The 23348-nt window shown below is 46.3% G+C and overlaps 1 protein-coding gene and 1 non-coding gene across 8 annotated transcripts in view; both read left to right on the forward strand.

Annotated features, from left to right (window-relative positions):
- Nucleotides 1-23348, forward strand: part of Ift122 (intraflagellar transport 122) — a 66309-nt gene that overhangs the window by 13220 nt on the left and 29741 nt on the right. For 6 of the 7 annotated variants that reach the window (XM_074044460.1, XM_074044456.1, XM_074044458.1 and 3 more), the window contains exons 4-14: nucleotides 3170-3248; nucleotides 5161-5237; nucleotides 7467-7533; nucleotides 8456-8602; nucleotides 11644-11719; nucleotides 14978-15172; nucleotides 15329-15467; nucleotides 16618-16820; nucleotides 17642-17779; nucleotides 19117-19281; nucleotides 21423-21620. In XM_074044460.1, the coding sequence (XP_073900561.1) occupies nucleotides 3170-3248; nucleotides 5161-5237; nucleotides 7467-7533; nucleotides 8456-8602; nucleotides 11644-11719; nucleotides 14978-15172; nucleotides 15329-15467; nucleotides 16618-16820; nucleotides 17642-17779; nucleotides 19117-19281; nucleotides 21423-21620 (1484 nt within the window). Of the gene's footprint in view, nucleotides 1-3169; nucleotides 3249-5160; nucleotides 5238-7466; nucleotides 7534-8455; nucleotides 8603-9578; nucleotides 9753-11643; nucleotides 11720-14977; nucleotides 15173-15328; nucleotides 15468-16617; nucleotides 16821-17641; nucleotides 17780-19116; nucleotides 19282-21422; nucleotides 21621-23348 lie in introns of all 7 variants that reach the window. The other variant, XM_074044462.1, reaches the window with a different exon arrangement.
- LOC141413117 (U6 spliceosomal RNA) lies at nucleotides 7190-7293 on the forward strand. Its single transcript, XR_012437941.1, has one exon. It is a non-coding gene; the product is annotated as a U6 spliceosomal RNA (small nuclear RNA).

The raw sequence follows: 23348 nt of genomic DNA on the forward strand, positions 1-23348 counted from the left end.
GAAGGCAAGGAGGAGGCAGAGCATGTGTGCAAAGGAGGTATTATGTTAGTCAACCTCGAGATGGCAGTTGAATGATCGGGGGAGATGGGACTGTGGGGTTGAAGGACAGTGGGGAGGTAGTGGGTTCTGGTGGTGTTGGAGGATTGTTGCAGCTGAGATTAATATTCAAGGTGGGTTGGGAAGGAAGGGAGGTGGTGGTCAGAGAATGGATGTGTGAAATTGAGATCGGGAGTTAAAAATAAATTCAACATCACAACACAGCCCCTGCCCAGCCCAGAAGCTCTGTGAGTTTCAGCTGTCTTTTGAGCTCTCTGAGTCTCAACTTCCTGTGTCAAGTGGATAGCTAGCTAGCTGGCGATAATGGTCTGTGACCTCTGCTGGAGGTCAAAGAACGAAAATGTTACAGTGCATGATGAAACTTGGAGACCATCAGGTCCCAGGCTCTAACTTCTTTTGGATGGCAGACCTCTCGGAGAATCAGATGAAAGCTGTGGACTCCTCTAGAAAAGCACACACTTCAGTAGATGCAATATTTTGTGTACATGGTTTTGTCCTGACTTAGCCCAACCTTTTCACTATAGATCTAGAAAAGGAAAATGACTGGTTAAGGTCATGCAGCAAGTAGACTCAAAGACAAAATGAATGTCTTGCTTCATGGTCAGGTGAGCTATGCCATGGTGGCCACATTTTTTATGTGCATGTTTGAATTCAAGTCCAGAATGATGTTCTAGAGAAACAGTGGGAGGGAGCCTGTGAAGCTGAACTGTTTCTTCTCTGTCTAGAGGCCTTGGAGGAACATGAATCAGCCCAGGGCCTCATATGTGGCCCATAAGTACAGAAGGGCTGTTGGGCCTCCCAAGTTCATAAGCATAGAGGGCTCTTTGACCTGCAACACCATTATGGCACCAGAGGATGTCACAGTGTGACCTGGGAGCAATGGCATTTGTACAACACTTCGCAGAGTCCTGCCACACACCTTTTCTCATTTGATAGTCCAACAACCCTCTGAAGCAGGCAGCAGGGGTTCTCACTTCCTCTCACAGACAAGGAAACAGGCCTGAGCAATCGCAGGCAATGGAGGCAGAGCTGGGCCTGGCCCAGGTCTTCTGACTGCAGAGCATGCTGACTTTCAGCAACACTTTACAATGAGTAGGAGGACTTAATTCCCCCTTAGATCTCAGACCTGAGATACACTGAACCATAAACTGCTTGTTTATTATTTTTCCTGTAAGTCTGATAAGTAATTAATGAGTAACCATGGTACAAAGGGATGTAAGATACAGTTTCTTTGTTCAAGAAGGACAATATAAAACAATATGAAGAACGAGTGGTAATAATTGGTAATTTTTTAAGCATGATTCTGTTCCAGAATTGTTGTTACCACTTTATATGTCTATATGTGTGCGTGCATATGCTCATTTAGTCCATCAGCTTTGAGGTGAATACCATCAGGTATATGCTTTTCAGAGGAGAGGAAAGCTTGTTGCAGGTGTGCAGCTGGTTAGTGAAATCACTAGGAATTCTGACATGAGGCTCTGAGCCCAGAGCCCACACTTGTCACTTGCTGCCCCAGACAAGGGAGGAGTGACAGAAATCATAGCAAAGGAGAGCAGGTCCTGTTTGTTTAGAATTTGCAGTGTTGTTGCTTGGTTCACCCTTGCGTCAGTGTTGTCAAGTGTGGTTGACAGATACCATCATAGTTGACCTACAGAGAGCCTCTGAGGAACGTATTCTTCTGCCTCTGGGATTCAGACAAAGACGTTGAGCCTCAGAGAGCCCTGACTTGCCCAGGGTCATCTTTCACTTGCAGTAAGGATAAAGTCTAACCATCCATAACAAAATCTGGCTGGTGTTCATCTCATAACCATTGTCACACCAGAATAGGCAAAGGCTCCCTGGTGTCTGGGGCTCTGATACCCTGATCCTTCTCCAAGTGCTTGTAAGCTTGTAACAGTTGTAAGAATTTTAACAATTAAGAAGCAGTTATGTATTGTATGTTGCTTCTCACCAGTTTTCTTTCAAAAAGCCCAAGAAGTATGAAATGCATTTCTAATCAATTTCTTCTGTGTTTCAAGCCTTTCTCTTTTAAAGCCTTTCCATTGCTTTGGGACAAAGGGCAAAATCTCTACTGCAGCCCTGAAGACCCTAGAGCTCCTTCCCCCACCCATCTTACATCCCGCCCTCATTGTTCCATGATGGCTGCTCCTCAACCCCTCACACATCCCAGCCCTTTCCTTGCCTCAGGACCTTTGCACATCTGTTTTATCCATCAGGCTGTGTCTTTCTCCTTTCTTTGCACCTGGCAAGCTCTGCTTATCTTTTAGGTCTCTACTTAGGGGTCTCCTCTAAATTAGCATCAGGAGATGCTGACCCAGTGGTACAAAATTTCAGTCAGGCAGGAGAAATAGGTTTCTGGCATCTTTGGCACAGCACAGCCACCATAGGTAATAACAATGTGTATGTCAGAACAATATCTGAGGTAATGGACGCAATATGTTAGTTAGCTTGATAAAACCCTTGACAATGTATACATAAAGCGCCACACTGTACTCCATAAATACACACAATTGTTTGCCAACTAAAAACAATTTTTAATAAGTAAATTAGGTCCCCAGGTTTCTCTTTTCTAGGACCTACATGGTGTTTGTGTTGGATTAGTTTAACTTAATGAATGCCTACTTTTCCCACTGGACTCCACAAGGGTGAGGGCCATGTGTTTTCACTGAGGCTCAGTCCTTAGCATAAATGCAGTGGCCCTCAGTAAATCTGTGTTCACTCAGTGCCAGACAGCAGGTGTGGGTCCTAAACGTCCCTCTTCCAGGCTGCTGACTCCCAGCATGGAAGAGAAGTGGTAGAGAGGGTGGAAGTGCATCTCAGCTGTGGAGAGTGTGCTTGCCATGTGCAAGGCCCTCACACCCCCCAACATGTAGTAGAGGAGAAAGTGACAGTTGTTATCTTAAAGAACTAGTTTTTTAGGTAGGCTTGGTTATACACTCCTGTATTCCCAGGACTTGGGGCTGAGGCAGGAGGATGGTGAGTTCAAGTCCAGGCCTGACTATATAGCAAGACCCTGTCTCAAACAAAAGAAAACCAACCTATTTTCTAAGAAATATTCTGGGAGTGCTGATTTAAAATAAATTTGAGAATATTTTCCTTTTAAAACACTTAGGCAAGCGGTTTGCTTCTGGATCAGCTGACAAATGCGTTATCATTTGGACGTCAAAACTGGAAGGCATTCTGAAGTACACGTAAGTGACCCTTTGGGTATACAGTATTGTATCATTAGTTTGTTTCCTTTTTTATTTTCGAGACAAGGTTTTTCTGTGTACTCAGGTTGGCCTCAAATTCAAGATCCTCCTGCCTCAACCTCCCAAGTGCTGGGAATACAGGCATGCACCGTGCCTGGCTCTAGTTTGACTCTTACTAATTGTTGTGAAAGTCCTTCAAAAAAGATGTAAGGAAGAACTTTTTTCTCTAAAACAAATTTGAAAATAAGTTATGGGGGGTTTGGTTGGGTAATAAAAAAGCACTAATTAGCTTGGCCTTCACTGGAGTGGGCGTTTTCCTGTAATGCATTTTAATTCTTCTAACACCCCAGATTCCACCTCACCCCCAACCTGTCCTCTTCCAATGTTCCTGCCTCAAGGAATGGCCTTGCTCCCCCCCAGGGCCAAAAGCCAGAAATGAGGGCCAGGATCTGGGGGCATCTGCTCACATCCTCCCCAGTCCTCCACTGCCAGCCCCTCACCCTGCAGATCTCAGGCTCACATGTTGCTGTTTCCCCTCTAGACTCATGTGGCATTTCTCATAGCTCAGTCTCACACTTAACACTTAACACTTAACACTTGTTCTGGGGAGCAGACACTGCCCCTGTTTTTGCTCAGTCTTGTGTTCCTGGTGAGCGTCATGCCTGGGCCACAGTAAGTACCTAATAAGCAATTTTCTTTCTTTCTTTTTAGTTGTGGGAAAATACACAAAATGTGAAATGTATATCTTAACCATATTTTATTTATTTGTTTATTTAGGAGGTTTTTTTTTTTTTGGGTGGGGGGTTTGAACTCCTGGCCTTAGATTGACTAGGCAGGCATTCTACCACATGAGCCATTCTACCAGCCCTTTTTTGTGTTGGGTATTTTTGAGATAGGGTCTCAAGAACTGTTTGCCTGGGGCTGGCTTTGAACCATGATCCTCCTGATCTCTGCCTCCCAAGTAGCTAGGATTACAAGCATGAGCCACTGGTGCCCAGCCTGAACCATATTTTAAATATTCAGCTCAGTAGTGTTAAGCACTTTCACAATTTTCTGCAAAGGTAAAATCTCCCAAGCTCTTCATCTTGCAAGACCTAAAGTCTATACCAAACGACCTCCCTTCTGCCCTCCCCCCCCAGCACGTGACTCCCCCATTCTACTTTTTGTCTGTGTGAATTGGATTGTCCTAGGGACCTCATGTAAGTGGAGTCATATAGTGTTTGTCCTTCTATGTCGGGTTTCCTTACTTAGCATAACGTCCTCGTGCTCCATCTGTACAGCATGCGGCAGAATTTCCTTCCCTCTAAAGGATGGGTAATATTCCATTGTATGCATATACCACATTTTGTTTGTCAGTTATTCATCATTTGATAGATGCTTGGGTTGCTTCTACCTCTTAGCTATTGTGAATAATGCTGTATGAACATAGCTGTACAACTCAACAGCCAATTTGCAAATGAATGAGTGAGGTTGGAAGTAAAATGTTACCCAGAAGTGAAGAGTAAGACTGGGGCTGACATGCCACGTGTGGCCCGTGACTTCCTTGATTTTTCATTGCTAAGAAATTTGCGGTGTTTCCAGATGTTGGCCTGCAGTGTCCCCATTGCACCTCCATCCTCTATTTCCAGGCTACCACAAAAAATTTGGAGTAGCAGCCATAAATCAAGCATTTACTCTGCACCTGGCACTGGAGGTGCTGGACCTGGAAGTCCTGGGCAGGTTCTGGGTAGTAACAAAGGCGGTGGGTGAGCCAGTTCAGGAGAAGGAGTATTGCCCCTGGGCTTTTTATCTGTCACTCGCAGAGGGGCTTATGGCATGTAGAGTGGGGCTTGGAGCTCATGGTGAAAGCTCAGTTGTAGACACTGAGATATTGTGGCTTGCTGCTTAATAACCCATGCTATTTACCTTCCAGGCACTGCGACTCTGTACAGTGTGTCTCTTACAACCCTATCACCCACCAGTTGGCATCTTGTTCCTCCAACGAGTTCGGTAGGTTCTGACTACCAAAATCTAGTCCTGGAGTAACCGAAACTCTGGGCCCAAAATGCTGAAATCCCTGCAGAACTTGGGGATTTGTCCTGAGAGTTAGGGCCATGTCTTCCCCTTCAATGGCTCCAGGGAGGCTGGCGGTTATTCTTTAAATTGTGTAGACACCTAGACTGTGAGTGATGATGACCTTGAGTCTTGTAAGACAGAGGAGACAGACGATATGAGGGCCCCAAGGGAGTAAATGGTGAGAAGGATGGGAGAGCACATGTAGGTGCACCTTGCTGTTGCCACCTCTGGGAGGTCTTCCCTGACTTGTTCTGGCAAAGATAGGTCACTGTCCCTACTTTTATGTTCACCTACATTCACTGTGCATGGAATTCATTATTGTTTCACCTATCCTTCCAGGGCAGGGTTGTCATTGCTGGCCCAGAGACTGAGCTGTGCTCCGTGAGGGCTGTAGGCCTCAATCCTTCCTGGTGTCACATGGGCTACTGTGGTGCCAGCGTAGAGGAAGGTGTCAGGGATGTGTGTATGGAGGAGGAAGGCAGGCTTGTAGGTTACCTCCACTAAAGTCGATTCTGGTTTCCAGCTCCATGTGATGTGTCTCTTTTCCCAAGAGATAGTGAGAATAGGGGAGCAGTCACCCAGTGAGGGGTCTGTATTTCATCTTTCTTTTCCAAAAGAAGCAAGTTAACCCACCCTGTCTGTCTCATTGACAGAGTTCTGGTGTTACAAAGAGAGAATGTAACTGAAAGCTCATTGTTTAATTAAATTGGGAAGGGACCATAATTTGCTTAAGAAATTCAGCATTGTCTCCCTGAGAGGCACTGGCTTATGTGCTTACTGTGGGGGATTAAATTATCTCTGCCCCCAAGCTTTTGGTCTTGGAGGAAGGTAGGATTTGTAAAAATATCTTTCTTATTAAGTAAAAATAATAATGTGTGTGGAATGCTTGCAATGAACAATGAGTGAGGCCCTATGCTGAGGGTGAAAGGTGAATTCCCAGATGACCTCTGTGCCCCCCCCAAGGTCAGTTACCCCATTCCCACCCTGGGACTTAGTGAGGTTCAGGGATCATTGGAGATCACTTAGCCAGTAAATGGAGGAACCAAGCTTGAATCCAGGCCAGGCGACTGCATCCAGAACTTGCTCTAGGAAGCAGTGCCAAGGGAGGCCAAGAGAGAGGCTTCCCTGCAGCTGGAGGCCCAGGCAGGCTCAGTGAAGCATGGATAATGTGTGCACAGGTGGAGTGTTTGAGGGAGACCTCATGGACTAGGAAGAAAGGGGAGGAACAATGTGTTTGCACATGGCTGAATAAACTTTTTGCTCTAGGTTTCCCTTCTTGATCATGTTTCACATCCCAGGCAAAGAGTAGAATTTGCTTGTGTTGTTTGGATGCGTGTCTCTTGCTGGAGGCACTGAGGGAACAACCCTAAGGCGACCAGTGTGCCATGGACAGGGACTAGCTCAGATAGGGGCACATGCTCAGATAGAGGCCTGGGAGAGGAAACAACTCTCAGAAAGCACCACTGGTGACTGTAAATGCTCAGGTGGACTCCTTGCTCTACCCTAGTTATGAACAGTGAAGTCACCATTTCTTTGAGATTTAAATCTCAAGGTTGGCTAGACTTTACCATTCTATTTTTTTTCCTTTTTCTCTTAAAATAATTCTAGATTCCCAGTGAGTTGCAAAGGTAGTGCAAAGAAGTCTCAGATAGCCTTCATTCAGTGTCCTGCAGTGGATCCATCCTAGGTAGCTATTGTACAATACCCAGACCAGGACTCAGGGCCTGGAACAAAGTGTAGTTCTGACATCTCATCACACCTGTGTCTCCATCACCACATGGATACTTCTTACCATCACACCCACCCTCCTGACCTCCTGTTATCACAGTCCCAGTCACCACAAATCTGTCTTCAGTTCTGTAATTTTGTCGTTGAAAAGTTATATAGTGCTCGCTTCGGCAGCACATATACTAAAATTGGAACAATACAGAGATTAGCATGGCCCCTGCACAAGGATGACATGCAAATTTGTGAAGCGTTCAAAAAAAAAAAAGAGTTATATAAATGGAATCAGACAGCATGTGATTTTTCAAGGTAGGCTTTTTCCCCCCTCAGCATAGAACTCTGGAAGTCCTCCAAGTTGTTGTATGAATCAATAGTTTATTCCTTTTATTGCTGACTAGTATCCCGGCCATCTGTCTTTTCTCTTACTGTGCATTGAAGGGCTGTGGTCTCCTGAGCAGAAGTCTGTCTCCAAGAACAAACCCAGCAGCAAGATCACCTGCTGCAGGTAAATCAGGCCCCTCTGAAGTGAGGCTTTGTGCGCCTTCCTTTCCCAGATAGACCCCCACGGTCCACCGATTCACACAGCACAGAGGCCTGATGCTAACTAGTTGGTGTGGGCTTCTGTGTTTCCTGTTTTCTTCTTTTCTTATCTCTCTGATGGGAAAGACCTACACCTTTGATCATGGAGCAAAACCCACAAGTTGCCTTCGTGTAGGTAACTGGCAACAGGCTCCTCACTGAGTGGCTTTCCTAAATGGAGGCTCTGGAAACATGAGGCTGGCCTCATTCAGTAGCACGTGCAGGGGAGGAAATGCGGCTTTGAGGCTAGACACCAATCAGAATCTAGATTCTGTTGCTGACCAGCTCTGTGATCTCAGGAAAGTACCTAAATCTCTCTGAGATGTAGACTGGGTTCCTTTCTCATCTGGCAAATGGTGGTACAAACACTGAGTTGATGAGGTTGCTGTGAGATACACACAAACTAACGAGTGTAGGGCATGCAGCATAGCACCTGGCAAACAGCAGGCTCTTTATAAATGTATCTGTTTTTACAGTTCAGCTTCTGAACATCTGTCCAGTCCCTGTTCTAGGGCTGGGAATACACCGTGACTCAGGGTCTGGTCAGAGGGCAGTTTTGCATTGGGAGGGAGCTGGCCCAGAAATGCAGGCACAAGCTGTCATGTAGGTGGCCTGTGGGAGCTCAGAAGAAGACACCATTGTCTTCACATTTCACTGCCAACTCCTGAAAGAAGTGGGTTATAAGCTTGGTCCTCTAATAGTATGTGAGGAATAAGCCGGAATGATGAAACCATAGCCCGGCCACTGTGCCTCATCGCACCATATTTCAAAGCAGGGCATTATCCTCACTGGCTTTCTCTTCTATGTGTCCTTTCCCTCTCCCACGCCCTTGGCTGGTGTGTGCACAGCTGGACAAATGATGGCCAGTACCTGGCTCTGGGGATGTTCAATGGCGTTATCAGCATACGGAACAAAAATGGTGACGAGAAGGTGAAGATCGAGCGGCCTGGAGGCACCCTCTCCCCAATATGGTCCATCTGCTGGAACCCTTCAAGGTACCTTTAGAAGAAGGGCTTTCTTAGCAGGCTCAGTTATTTCTGTTCTCCTGACATCTCTGTGGTTTGGAAGTCTTCTCACCCCACTTCACTGGTCTTTTTTGGAACCTATTCCATTTAAATGGAGTTTTTAAAGACCCTATCTTGAGTTTTGGAATGAATCCCAGAGATTTAGCTAAACAGATGAATTATCTAGGCCAGCCCAAAGTGTATGTGTAAATGTTGTATGTGTGCATGTGCGTGTTTGTGTGTGAACAGCATAGGAGGGCCATTTCCTATGAACTCCCACCTGAGATCCTTGCTGCAGCATTTTCTATTCCAGTTCTTCCCTGCAAGCCTGGGCAACCTTGAGCTCTTTTATGAACCATTATAGCTGCCCTTGCCAAAAAAGTCAAAATTAAGTCTACAAATGTCCTAGACTACCAGTCTACAAATAAGTGGTATCTACCTTCTCAGCCCTCACACGCTTTCCTTTTATGCCCATGTAACTTTGAGGGTGGACTAATAGCTTTACAGGCTCTTTGTATAATCCTGTCATATTATTAAACTGTCAATATCCCCCACAGAGTCCCTTGAAAGTAAATTAAAGGACTTACTTGTTTACCAGCCCAATGTCATTTTACAGGTGGGTGTCTGCTTGATTTAGGAGGCCATTTAACTCCGTTGCCTTTCCTACACCGGGCTATTACGCTTCTTCCTGACTAATTCTGTCCAGCCCAGGCCATACCATGTGTATCATCTAATGCCATCAGAGGCTATTAGCCTACCCCAGAGTTCCTGCTATTTGATTTTGTGGCTACAGAAGACTTTGTGGCTGCAGGCCACCATTTTTAATTCATGAGAAGCAGGATGCCCAATGTACCTGGTGGCTGTCCTCTTCCGGGTAGGCTTTAGGGGCTCCTTGACAAGTTTTGAAATTATAGCTTTAGTGTAGTTCTAGGCAACATGACTGTGAACAACCACTTACTGTCTACAGCCGATGGGAGAATTTCTGGATGAACAGAGAGAACGAGGATGCTGAGGATGTCATTGTCACCAAGTATTTTCAGGAAGTCCCTTCCACTGTGAAGTCAACAGAGTACTGTAGTCAGGGTAGTGAGGCAGAGGAGGATCCAGAGGAAGAGGACGACAGTGCCAGGGACGGCAACTCGTGAGTGTGTCCCAAGGGGTGAGAACCTCCTTGGGAGGGCCCACACCCACATAGCCCTGCCAAGGAAGGAGCTGCTGTGAACTTCCTTGGCTGCAGGCAGCAGAGCAAAGCCTGGGGACTGTTGTGACCCCTGCCTCTCCCCTCACCAAGGGGAACACATGCCGAGAATTTGGGTAATCCTTTGAGAAACTAGGAAATGCTGGAAAGTGCAGAGGAGAAGGCTCAGCCTTTCTGTGGGACCCATCCTCAAAGCCCCCGTAGCACCTTAGTGTATTCCTGTCAGGCTTGGCGTGTTCCTTTAGTTATCTAAATCACGCCCCGCTTCTATCTCTTTAAGTGAACGTCATACAGCAAGCTCTTCCCAGTAACATTAGGAGTTCTGATGCCTGCATAGTATCCCTTGTGTGGACGCTCCATACTTCACTCAGCACTGCCTTCTTTACTGGACACTTTTCTTGGCCTGTTCCCACACCACACCTTACCTTGCATTGGATAGGACATGGCAGAGAGGCAGCCCTTTACTTGTCCCTGTCCTCACTCCCCTGGACAGTAGGCACTCTCTCCTCTGTTAGTTTCTGTGACCCAGAGGGAAAACACTGCAGTGGGAAAGCTGGGTAGTGGACTCTCTTCACCACATCCACGGTGCCTAAGGTTCTTTAGAAGAGTCTCAGCGTCATGGGGAAGAAAGGAAGAAAGGTGGACTTCAGGTCCCCTTCTGTGCTTTAGCCAGAGCAGCCCCTTGGATTGTTCAACATGAGTGTTTGTTTTGGTAAAGAGTCCCAGTGCTGGGGGCTGGGTGTTAAAAACCATCAAGCCAGCAGCTCCTAGGGGCTGAGCCCTGTGTGGCCTCCCCAAGACAATTCCTCCAGGCTGGGCTTCTGGCTTGTGCTGGACTTCAGTGTCAGTCACATAAGTTCACCTGCCAACCCCTTGCTGCTAACCTCCTTTTGACCCTTCCTTTTTGCCCTTAGTTCTGAATTACTGTCTGACATTTTCCTCTCTACCTTTCCTGGCTGAGTTTCACAAATGAGGCTGTACTAGTCCTGCCTGTATAGTGCTGGTGGTACTGCCTGATGACTACCAGGCCCTGAGTTCTGAAAAGCTGGAATTAACAAAGACGAGGCAACAGTGGGTAGTTTGAGACCCAGCCTTAGAGGTTGGGAACACCAGTCTCAAACTAGATTCCCGTGTGGCTTGCTTGGCCAAGGACTTTCTCCTGGGTGCTGATCCTAACCTTCTTTAAATTAGATCTGGTCAGAAGCCATTTTACCTGTGCAGGAACTCCTGGTTGGAAAAGAACCTGGCTTTAGTGTTCATTCTCTTCTTCTTCAGGAAGAACGAATACATTCCGCTCTGTGTATTAAAAATCAGACTAGTGCTGGGGATGGTGGCTACCCCTTTAATCCCAGCACTCAGGAGGCTGAAGCAGGAGGATTGCGAGTTCCAGGCCAGCCTGGGCTACATAGCAAGACCCTATCTTAGCCTCTCCCCAAGCCCTGCCTCCTCCTCAAACCAGACAGTTCACATCTCACTGTAAGAGCTGTGTTTTACAGTAATAAGAGAAAAGTGTTCTTGGGTCTGTACCGGAGCTCTTCCCAGGAAGCTCTGAAATGAGTGGTTCACCAGTGCAGCTGTGGCAGTGTCCCCACCCTCCAGTTCATGGCCAGGAGTCAGTGCAGCAGCAGATCCCAGGAGGGCCCGACCTCTAGCTTCAGCCCATCGGGCTGATTGATGGCTTGGGCCGATTCCAAACATTGGCCTCAATGAGGACGTATGACATTTGGCTCCCTGACAGCCTGGCCAGGGGCTGCTTTTCCTGTTTGCTAAAGCACTAGCCTGCACTCAGCAGCAGGCCATGCCCTCATAACCTCCTTTGTCTTCTGTTGATTAGAGAGGAACATAATGACATCCTGGCTGTAGCTGACTGGGGACAGAAACTTTCCTTCTACCAACTGAGTGGAAAGCAGGTATGTAGTGGTGTACAAACCCACTTACACTCGTACGCTTTAGTGCATTTTCACATTCACAGGTTGTGCTGCTATCAGTTAGGCATGACCGTTGTTAGTTCTGGTTGATGAACGTTTGCTCTGACACCAGGTACTCAGTGCTTTGCTTTGCTTACTTAATTCTCACCAAATCCCATGAAGTAGAGACTTTAATTATATACTCTTTTTGTGTGTGTGTTGTACTGGGCCTCACACTTGCTAGGCAGGTGCTCTACCACTTGAGCCACACTACCAGCTCTATTTTGTTTTGTTTTGTTTTGAGATGGGATCTTGCTTTATGCCTGGCAAGCCTGGACCGAGATCTTCCTGTTTGTGATGATAGTAGTGTGCTGCCATGCCCAGCCATTGGCTGAGGTAGTATCTTGCAAACTTTTTGCCTGACCTGGGACTGCCATCCTCTTGACCTGTGCCTTCTGAGTAGCTAGGATTACAGGCTTAAGCCACCACACCCGGCTAATTAGTCTTTAGAAATGAGTAAACCAAGACCAGAGTACTGAAATACTATGCCCAAGGTCCCACACAAAATAGTGGAGATGGATGGAGACCTGGATTGGTTCAACTTTAAAGGCTAACTCTTGGGGTTGGGTGTGTAGCTCCGTGGTAGGGTCCTAGCCCAGTGCACATTAGCCCCTGGGTTCATTCCCCAAGCCTTCAACACAGGAGCTTTTGTGGGGGCATTTAAGACCCAAATCTTACAGATGATAACTCCAACTTGTTTGGACAGTAAAGTGTTTTTCCTGGAGGATGAGTGGCTTTTCAACTCTGGGGAGATTTAAATGTAGGATGATGAAACAAATCAAAGCCAAACTTTTGTGTTATGCTTACACGAAATTTGTGTACTTTTGACATTTTAAGGGTTTGTAGTGTTTAAGAGGATCTGGATTAGTAATAGATAATAGCTAATATTTGTTGAGTTCTACACATCGCATATACTCTTTACAAAAATTAACTCTTTTAATCCTTATAACAACCCTATGAGGCGGGTCCTATTACCATCATCATTTTACATGTGCTTCAGGGCACATAGTTTGCCAGACTGGCACTAGAAATCCTTATTAGATTATCTACCAGATTAGTCTTGTGATGACTGTTTAAAAGCTATAATTAAATTGAAAACTGTAATTTTATACTTCCAATTTCAAATGGAAAGACATAGTATTTTTTATTAAGTGCCTAAGCAATAGTGGAATTTAAGAGATTCATTACCTTTTCTTACTTGGGGTTTACTGGATTTTTAAAGTCTATGTATTTATGTCTTTCACCACTGTTTCTTCAAGTATTTTTTCTTATCCATTCTCTCCTTTTCCTTGAGCAATTCCAGTTCCAATTATGTAAGTGTCTTTGAGTCCTCTGTAATCTCTGATGTTTCTGTGAAGCTCATCCAATGAATTTTTGTTTGAATTACTATAATTTTCAGTTCGAGAATTTCCATTGGTTCTCTTTTCCTGTTTGTGCATTCATTTGTAGGGATATTTTTCTTTATATCCTTCACCATAGTTACACCTGTTTCAAAATTCTCACCTGCTAATTCTAAAATTTGGGTCAGTCTTTGTTTGATTGTTTTTTTTCTTTTATGTGTCACATTTCCTTCCTTCCTTCCTTCCTTCCTTCCTCCCTCCTTCTTCTTTTTGGTAGTATTTGGGTTTGTACCAGGTTCACACTTGCTAGGCAGGCACTTGAGCCATGCCCTCAGCCTTCACATTTTCTTCCTTTTTGGAATTTTGGATTCTGTTCTGGATTTTGTGATTGCTGTGTCATAAAGACTCATTTCTATCATGTTTCTTTGAAGCCTTGTGTGTGTGTGCATGTGTTTAAGCAGGTAGCTTACTTTTCTGGATTTGGAGTTCAAGCTCTGTGTTCTCAGTGGTGGGCAGCAGCCCTTCATCCTTAGTGAGGCTGCTTGACCTCTGCATGACACGTGGATAGGTCAAGGTTTCCAGATATTTGACTAAGTTCATGCTTAGGGTTCATGCCCCTCTCCTCACCCCTCCCCGCCCCCCACTTCCCACTGTTCTCCTTTTCTAAGATTTTCCGTCTCACTTTCCAGCTACTGTGGTCCTCCCAAATTCTGTGCACACCCACAGCATGGTGCTGACAAGGTCTCTCCTCAGGCAAAAAAGGCAGTTAAGAAACCAAGAGGCTTGGTCAGGCATGGTAGTGTATAGCTGTAATCCCAGCACTTAGAAGGCTGAAGCAGGTCAGAACCCAGTAAGATCTCACTGGGCTACACAGTGAGTTTGAGGCCAGCCTGGAGTATTGAGATCCTATCTCAAAAAAATAAAACAAAATAAAAATCTAACCCAAGAAACTCACCTAATGCTGTTTCTGTCTTCCATTTGTGCACGTGCCCGCCTTCCATTTCCACTGGCTTTGGTTGCCCACCAGTTTCTTCAGGTGCTAGTTTTTGGTCCTGAGTTGATGGTTGTCATGAGCCCTGATGGGACCTGCCAGTCCTCCATGTCAGTCTTTTCGGTTTTCTCATTAGGTTTTCTAGCACTGCAAAATACTAGGGAAACTTTTGGTTGCTAGGCATTTGACATTCCTTAAAAGGAAAGGAAAAGTGAACATATAAAACTTATAATTATAGTTTAAATTAGTCTTAGGGAACTAAGTTGAAATTGGAGCTGACTATTTAAGGTATTTTATAATCTGTTCAAAATTACATTCATTAAACAGTTGTAGTCAAATGATTGTTCACTATGACCAGATGTATAAACGTTAAAATATTCGTAAGTTGTACTTAAAAACTTCAGGAGAAACCACATTTCTAGAGTTATTTTCTTAATAAATTGAATAAAGAATAAAGGACAGTCTTTTAAACCAGATAAACTCTTTTTAAAAGGAGAGAGAGAGATGGTAGGAGAAAGAAGCTGAGAGGGCTGTTGAGCCATAGCAAAGGCTGTGTGTGCGGGGGCACCTGTGGGAGAAAGACCATTCCTTCTCCCACAGGTGGGCTAAGGGGGAAGAGCTACTTTTGGACAATTAGGTGGCCCTGGGGAGACACCACTGACTCTAGGAGTTAAGCTTTGGCTGGGTGGAGGGAGAGGAGTAGGGAATCCAGAGGCAGAGAGGGAATAATGCAGGCAATTAGGCCAGCCAGCTAGCCCCCACCTTCGCATCAACCCATATTAAAGTGGGTGGGGAATGCCCTTAATGTTGTTGTGATTATTAATGCATTCAGAAATGGTTTTTCCCCTGGCATGTGTTCTCTCTCCTCAGATTGGGAAGGATCGGCCACTGAACTTTGATCCCTGCTGCATCAGCTACTTTACAAAGGGAGAGTACATTTTGCTGGGGGGGTCAGACAAACAAGTGTCCCTTTTCACCAAAGACGGAGTGCGTCTTGGGCCTGTTGGGGAGCAGAACTCCTCCTGGGTGTGGACGTGTAAAGTGAAACCTGATTCCAACTATGTGGTAAGAAGAGGAAGTTCATTCTTTTGGGCCACTTCTTGAGGAGGCATGGAGCACCAACTGTGGTTAGCCAGTGAGAGCACTGGTATTTGCTGCAGATAGGTGGAAGGGTAGATCTGTGTCTCCACAGAGATGGATTGACAGCCCTCTTCCCTGCAGGCAATAGGCTGCCAGGATGGCACCATTAGCCTCCACCAGCTGGTCTTCAACACAATCCATGGGCTTTACAAGGACCGTTATACCTATAGGGACAGCATGACTGATGTCATTGTGCAGCACCTGATTACCGAGCAGAAAGGTAAGAGGCAGGTCCTGCCTCTCTGCCCTGTGGAGAGACTGGAAAGAGGAGAGCTGGTGACAGGGCACATGTGATGACAGCAAATATTTCTCCATGGCTTTTTGAAAGCGTGTTAGACCACTTGGTCTTGCTGTTTTGAAGTAGGCAAGGAGATGTAGATCTTGTTGAGGATCTAATGAAAGCAATAACTCTCTAATAAAGTGTACCAGCTCACAAAATTATGCAAATAATTCCAAGGGGAACATAGATCACTGAGACAGGGAGGCTGACTTATATGTTGGACCCAGAGTGGTCTTTGCAGAAGTCTTTGTGGACCTTTTTCCTTCCTGGTCAGAGTTATTCTGGCATGCTTATCTCTCAGCTCAGCCTCTGTTTGTCTCTAGGTGGGTCCCTTCTGCCAGAGACAAGTAGGGACAGTGGGTGGGCCGAGGCTGGGTCAGAGGACCAGGGATCCAGGCCTTTCATAGTTGGTCCAGCTCTGACCATCTATCTCTCTTCTACTCACCCAAGAAGCCATGCTGGATAACAAGGTGTGTTGACATCCAGATGTGCTGGCCACAGCACACTGCCAGATGCCTTTGCGTAGGGACCCCTGTAGGGAGTCATCCTGCAGCTTCAGGCTCGCTTCCTTTGGTCCCCATTGGGGAGCACCTACATTTTGAAGAGACCAGCTGTGATGGTGGCAGTGCACCTGCTGGGGCAGCTCAGCAGTATCCCATCTGGGACATTTTCTCTGTCCCAGGTGAGGCAGAGCCTGGTGTGTCCCAGAAACTGTATGCAATTCCCTGTTGTCAGGGAGGTAGGAGGGGTGTGGCCAGTCATTAGGTGAATTCCAGATCATCAGGGGCCATTAGTGCTGTGCAGAGGGGTGGAGACTTGCTCAGCAAATGGTGATAGCATTCCCAATTCATTTTCCATCCTCAGTAGAACTCCTGCCTTGCAAGTGCAAGGCCCTGAGTCCACTCCCCAGTAACACCCAAAACTATTGTATGCAACTCTGGATCCCAGTGCTGAGCAGAGCTGACTATAAAGGGTTTTAAATGAGAGCATCTCACTTTAATTGCCAGGAGCATTAAGTAAATGATGGCTTTTAATTTCTCTGCCTTCCACCTTTTGCTGGAGCCTGATTTTTTTTTTTCCCCTCTGACAGTTCGGATTAAATGCAGAGAGCTTGTCAAGAAAATTGCCATCTACAAAAATCGATTAGCTATCCAACTTCCAGAGAAAATCCTCATCTATGAGTTGTATTCAGATGACTCGTCAGACATGCATTACCGGGTGAAGGAGAGAATGATCAGGAAGTTGGAGTGCAACCTCCTTGTGGTTTGTGCCAACCACATCGTCCTCTGCCAGGTGGGCAGCAGCCTGAGGAGGGGTCGGGCTGATCCCCTTCCTGCTCCCTCCAAGGATAGGTACCTACCTTATGGTTTTCAAAGTGGTCACTGGGAACTGCTTCCCCTCCCATTAAAACCGGTGGCTGTTTGTTGGCTTCCATTGTGTTGGCATCTAGAGGAATCAGACTCTACTAGAAAGCCATGGGCCATAAACCAGAGAATATATTTTTGTATTGCAGAGCATTCTGCAGTACTGGGATGAGATATATGTTAATAACTTAAAACGTAACTTTTGTCCCACAAAATGAACTTAAATTTTGTTTGATGAGCATATACACATTGAAATTTGTATCAACGCAGTAATCAAGGAAGTTTTACTTCCTGAGATTTTTTTTTTCACAGAAAAATGTTTTTCAATGGATTTCTAGAAAAGAGAAGTTTGGAAAGATTTTGTGCAAAGCCTAGTACATGTGGATGGGCCTGTTGGACGTGATCAAATGGAAGAAATCCTTTAGGAATCACCATAGTGTAACATACTAGCAAAGTCTGTGTGAATGTCTAGGTCCTCAAGCAATCTGGGAGCATCACAAATGACAGGGTCTGTGTGGCAAATCATGTGCCTTTGGATGATGCTATGAAGACTGCACTAAAGATGTGAGGCCGAGTTTGCTCCATGGGGAAGCCTTGTGTGAAGGACTAATGATGGCAGTGCTGGGGACAAGCTGGGGTTAGCTAACTGCTAAAGGTGCAGGTGTCTTCACCCAGTGTAGGAAAGCCCCTCTGGAGGGCTGGGAGCATCCATCTGTGAAGGTCGGGGCTGAGCCAGGTTTGCTTCAATAGGAGAAGCGGCTGCAGTGCCTGACCTTCAGTGGAGTGAAGGAGCGGGAATGGCAGATGGAATCTCTCATTCGATACATCAAGGTGATTGGTGGCCCTCCTGGAAGGGAAGGTCTGTTAGTGGGCCTGAAGAATGGACAGGTGAGTACTCCCTGGTATCTCCCATCAGACAGGTTATCTGCATGCAGATGCAGGCAACCCATCTGGCAATGACCCTGAGATGAGCAGTGGGCTGGAGCAGGAAAGGTTTGGTTTGTTGTAGCTGCTGGAGTTTACTTTTATGAGGACAGATTCAAGCCAAAGGCACAATGGTCCTCAAGCTCATAGCATGCTCACATTCTGTCAGAGTTGCTGCCCTGGCCACTGGGCTGCACGTACAGTGGATTATGGGCTTAAGGCCACCTGGAAGGTAGGTGATTTGTTAAGAGCTGCAGCTTTATTGGATTGCCAGAGAGGGAGGCAGAGATCGTTAGCGAGGTCAGAGTTCTGTTAGGGCAGTGACTGGATTACCACTGCAAGTTCCAGCCTGGGTCCTCGATATGTTACAAGATGCTATGAGAAAAAGGGCCCCAAGGGAAATAGATGTGGGAAATCTATGTTATGTGAAGTTAAACTGGTGTGTGTGTGTGTGTGTGTGTGTGTGTGTGTTCTTTCCTCAAAATAAGAATAGTTCTTTGTGGGCTACATAGAAATTTGAAAGTGAAAATATAACTGCATTAGCCTGCGAGCCAAGCTGTGTAGCAGATGGCTTGTAGCTGAGGATTGTTAGGTCCTTACTGGGGACGGAAGTTACAGAGCATGAGATCAGTGGGAGCTATCGAACAGCAACACCGAAGTGGGGAAGAGCCGCTTCATCCTCACAGTCAGCTCTTAGATCTCATGAGAGGCAGACAGCATAGGCTTTGGGGTCAGGTCCACCTGGGATCATACTCTTACTTAGCTGCTGACTAGCCATGTGACCCTGGGCAGGTCACCTCACCTGTCTGAGGCTCAGGTTTTACAGCTAAGGATAACACTACACTTCTCACAGGGCTCTCAGAAACAGGGATGTCAATAAATGGTAGCTGCCATCATCTGTATCATCATTACTATTTTATACCAGCTGTACCATCAGTGTTATTGTAGCCTCTTCCTGTGTTAGTTTGTGACTCAGAGCTTTACTAAATGGTCCCCTAACCCTGCAGTTTGAGCAATGTCATTAAAAAGTCCAAGCAGACACTAGAGTGAGTCTGGCATGTCTCGGGCGGGCCTGTTATTACTTTGGTGACCTCCAGTGAACCACACTTCTGGTCTCTTAAGGATAAGTCCCTGCCCCCGCCACCCCTTCTTTCTTTTAATGAGTCCTTTCTCTGCACACAGCTCCTGGTAGAGTTGGTGGGAGTTGTTCTTGAAGAACACATGGGACTCCCAACAGCCTGGCAGTGGGCCAGGGTCTGGTTGCCATAGTGACTCACGCTTTTTCTCTGAAATTTTGCCAGATCCTGAAGATCTTTGTGGACAATCTCTTTCCCGTCGTCCTGCTGAAGCAGGCCACAGCTGTTCGCTGCTTGGACATAAGTGCCACCCGGAAAAAGCTTGCTGTGGTGGATGAAAACGACACGTGCCTGGTATATGACATCCATACCAAGGAGCTGCTTTTTCAGGTGAAGTCCCAAGACTTGAGACACAGTCCTTTGATTAGGGACCTTGCTCCATCTTACCAGTCCCTGCGGAGACACTCCTGCTCCTGGGAGTCGCAGTGAAGAGCAGGGACGAGCATAGGTGGAATCTGCCTCAGCCTCCCCCAGACCTGGCAGCAGCCGGGGCTAGGCCTGCCTCTTGCAACTTTGGTTTCTTTGTGGGTAAGGCTGGCCAGCAACACCTTTCTTACATTTACATGAGCAGTAAGTGAGATGATAATGAACATCCAAGTGGGTGGGTCAGTGTGGTAGAGAGGGTTCTCTGAAGAGGTCTTTGTCCTCTCCTGCAGTCTGCCTATTACTGTGAGTGAGTGATCTCAGGCTCAGTAAGGACACAGGATCAGCTTTGTCATCTGAAAGGAGGGGAATCCCACCTTGGTATTTATTTCACAAGAATGCTGTAGAGCCAACACAGTGGGAACTGTTTGGATCTTTGGGCTGGAAGCAGTATGTTACTGGGGAAGAAAGCCCCAAGGGTGTGTGCCCAGTGCCAGCTGGCTGGCTGCTGGGTCAGGGCTGTTCTTGGCTTTCTTGGACTTTGTAAGCTGTCAGGGCCAGTTTGCCTAAGATAAGTTCCCCATAGCTGGAACCTCTGTGGACTGGCTCCCACTGCTGGTTTCCCAATGTCATGGTAAATTCAGGTCCCCTTATGGGGTCCTTCTTGTCTTCAGCCACAGAACCAGTAGGGGGGAGGGGCGTCTGGAGTAGGTAGCTGCTTCAGTCACTTGGATGGGGTGACCTGGCTGCCACTAGCCCAGAGGTGACCCCCAGCTAAGTCTGACTCACATCACAGAGGAAGCTGAGTGGTTTAGCGGAAACAAAGCACAGCCATTGCTTTCAGACTGACCTGGGTTAGGGTCCTGCCTGCATCTCTTACCATGTGATCTTGAGCAAGTTAGTGAACCTCTCTAGGCCTCACTTCTGCTTATTGCTGAAAGGAAACTAGCCATTTTCCACTCATCGAATTGCTACAGAAATAAACAATATACCACTATCGCTAGCTCAGCGCAGGGCACAAAGTAGGTCTAAATGTTGCTTCCCGTCCTGCAGCTTCTCAGTGCTACTGCCTGCCGCTGCAGGTAGGTTAGTAAGCCCCAGTATGCGCCATGTCAGGTCTGAGTCTAGAACCACATGAGGGTGACGGTGTGTGGCTCCCCTCGCTCACTGCAGGCTTCATCGGAGGCTAAGGCTGGTGAGTTTCAGGCCAGGAGACATAGTGTTCCCAGTCTCTTGCCTGTTGACTCTCCTTTTCACTGCCTTCATCGCCTTCTTATTGAAAAAGTAACCCATGTTCATGGCAGGAGACTCTGACATTGAGAGATTCTGGGTAGAAAGGGATGAATCTGTTCTGGTCTTGGGGCTCTAGGGCCAAGCAGAACACTGAGTAGAGGGGCCCCTCTCAGGGTGATGGTAGTTTTAGTGTGTGAATTGTAAAGCAGATACAGTAGATTATTTCTCATTTAAAAAAGAACTCCCAATTCTTTTTCTTATTATAGAAAACAATAGATATTCGTGACAAAAAAGTTCAGGCAAACAAAAAATAAGAAAATAAAAAGCACTCTCTCAGAAACAATCATTGTTAATCCTTTGGGATATATCCTTCTCAGCCTTCTTTGTGTATGGGGATATGTATTTATTTCTTTTTTTGTCATATTATTGTTGTATTGGGGGTACATTGTGACATTTACAACAGTTCCTAGTTGAACTAACCCCTCCGTCATTCTCCTTTATTTGTTTATTTTTTATTTATTTTATTTTTGAGGTGCTGGGCCTTGGACTGTTCAGCAAACACTGTGACATTGAACTTCACCCCAGCCCTATTTATTCTTTAGTAGACTGGAATCCTACTTTGCTGATTCTCCACTTACGATGATGTGATTAAATATGGGGAAAATAATAATCTTTCTAAAAGTAACGCTTATTCAAAAACTCCAGCACTCTGCCAGGACATAGAGAGGATGGCCCCACCCTCTCTTTCTGGTCCCCCTTCCTTCTCTGCCATGTGTGCATTGTCAGCACTTGGGGTCTATAAGATGGGCCCATGACTGAACTGTGGGAGCAGCATCAGGGTGGTCCTCACAGGCACTTACATCTCTGCCCCTCAGGAACCAAATGCCAACAGTGTGGCCTGGAACACCCAGTGTGAGGACATGCTCTGTTTCTCTGGAGGAGGCTACCTCAACATCAAGGCCAGCAACTTCCCTGTGCACCAGCAGAAGCTGCAGGGCTTTGTGGTCGGCTACAATGGCTCCAAGATCTTCTGCCTCCATGTCTTCGCTATGTCTGCTGTGGAGGTGCCGCAGGTAACCCCGTTTGTCCTCTGTTGCAACAGGGCAGGTGGCCCAGGGAGGCTGGGCACCGGTACTGTGTGCAAGGGTGCCGAAGAGAGGGAAAAGGGAGAGTGACAGCTGTGATACCACGTGTGTGCCTCTAGCAACCTGCTCAGCCTCACTGAGTCTGTTTCATTCTGATCCTTTTCCTGGTAAGGACAAGAAGGGACACACGTTGTATCAGCAGGCAGTGCGTTTAACTGAGAGCCAGCAGAGCGAGGAGCACATGAGTGCTGCTGCTGGTGGTGATAGTGGGGTGTGTGTGAGAGAGAATATGAATGAGAATGAAAATAGCCAGGGTGGGATGTGGGGCCTGAGGTTTGTGAGGCAGAAAGAGAGCATGGGACCCTGCACAAGTTTCCTGAACTTAGAGGAAACCATCTAGGAATGGGGGCTGGAGATGGAGTCATGGAATGGTGGAGGGCAAAAATACACAGGAGAGCCCGGAATGACAGCCAGTTTGTAGCTGGCCTAGTCACAGATGCCCTGACTATCTGCTGCTCTCCCCCACTCCACAGTGAATGATGCTGGCTCTAGGATTGTCATAAATCAGAGACAAACATCTATCCTCAGGAGAGAACTATTCTTTTTAAAATTTATTTCTTTAGTTAGGTGAGGTCTTGCTATGTAGCCCAGGTTTTGAACTTGTGGTCCTTCTGTCTTAGTCTCCTGAGAGCTGGGATTGTAGGTCTGCGCCACCAAGCCAGACTATGAATTATTCTTAAACATTGTCTATACATGTATATAGTGTATGCATAATTATGAGCATGTGATTTTATGTAAGCATTTTTAAACAAATCATGCCATAAGGGTCATTTCTTGACTTTTATCCACATAAGGATTGTTACCTAAATATGAGCCCTCAGGTTTACTGTATTTACTTTACTGATGGTCCATAAACGAGAGATTGCGTGCTGACTTCTAATCTAACCTAATATCTGTGTACTGTGACCCATCCCCTTTTGTGTAGGAATCAGAGTTTTTTCACTTGGCAGTTCACTGAACACATGGCGTGTCAATGAAGGTACTTCTCCAGCGTTTTCAAACCTGAAGATGATTGCGTATCTACATGTATTTGTAGGAAATAATGCAAAGATCCCTTATACATTTTGCCCAGTTTCCCCAAGGGTAACAGTTTGCAAAATCTCAGCGCAATTGTTCATGTGCTCTGCCACCACAGTGCAGACTTGGGGCACTTACCCCAGTATCCCTGGTGGTGTACTGCCCTTTGACGACCAAGCCCCTTCCTCCGGCTCGCCCCCAGCTTGTGTAATGGCTGCCATAGGTCCTGTCACATGATGTTCCACTGTCCCCGAGCCTATCCCTCTATATTTAACCAGCACCCTATTGGGGGATATTTATACTGTTCACAGCTCTTTGCTCTTGTTAATAGTGGACATCTTTCACCTAAGTCTGTACATCTTACCCACTGAGCCCCTTGGTATAAATTCTGAGAAGTGAGGTCGCCTGACCAAAGGCTGTGTACATTTGAAAGACGATCAGATACATTCCCAGATTGGCTTTCATTCAGCTGTGTCAGTCCACGTGCCCTGCACACAGCTGGACTTTAGATGATCTGCTTCTTCCGCTGAGCCAATGAGACCCTTGTCACTTACTGCAGGAATTACTGGGACAGATATTCACCCAATGACAGTGATTTCTGATTTGACAACACTGAAGAAGAAAAAAAAGAAAACAAGG

This window comes from Castor canadensis, chromosome 10, assembly GCF_047511655.1.
Source record: "Castor canadensis chromosome 10, mCasCan1.hap1v2, whole genome shotgun sequence".
Classification (NCBI taxonomy): Eukaryota; Metazoa; Chordata; class Mammalia; order Rodentia; family Castoridae; genus Castor; species Castor canadensis.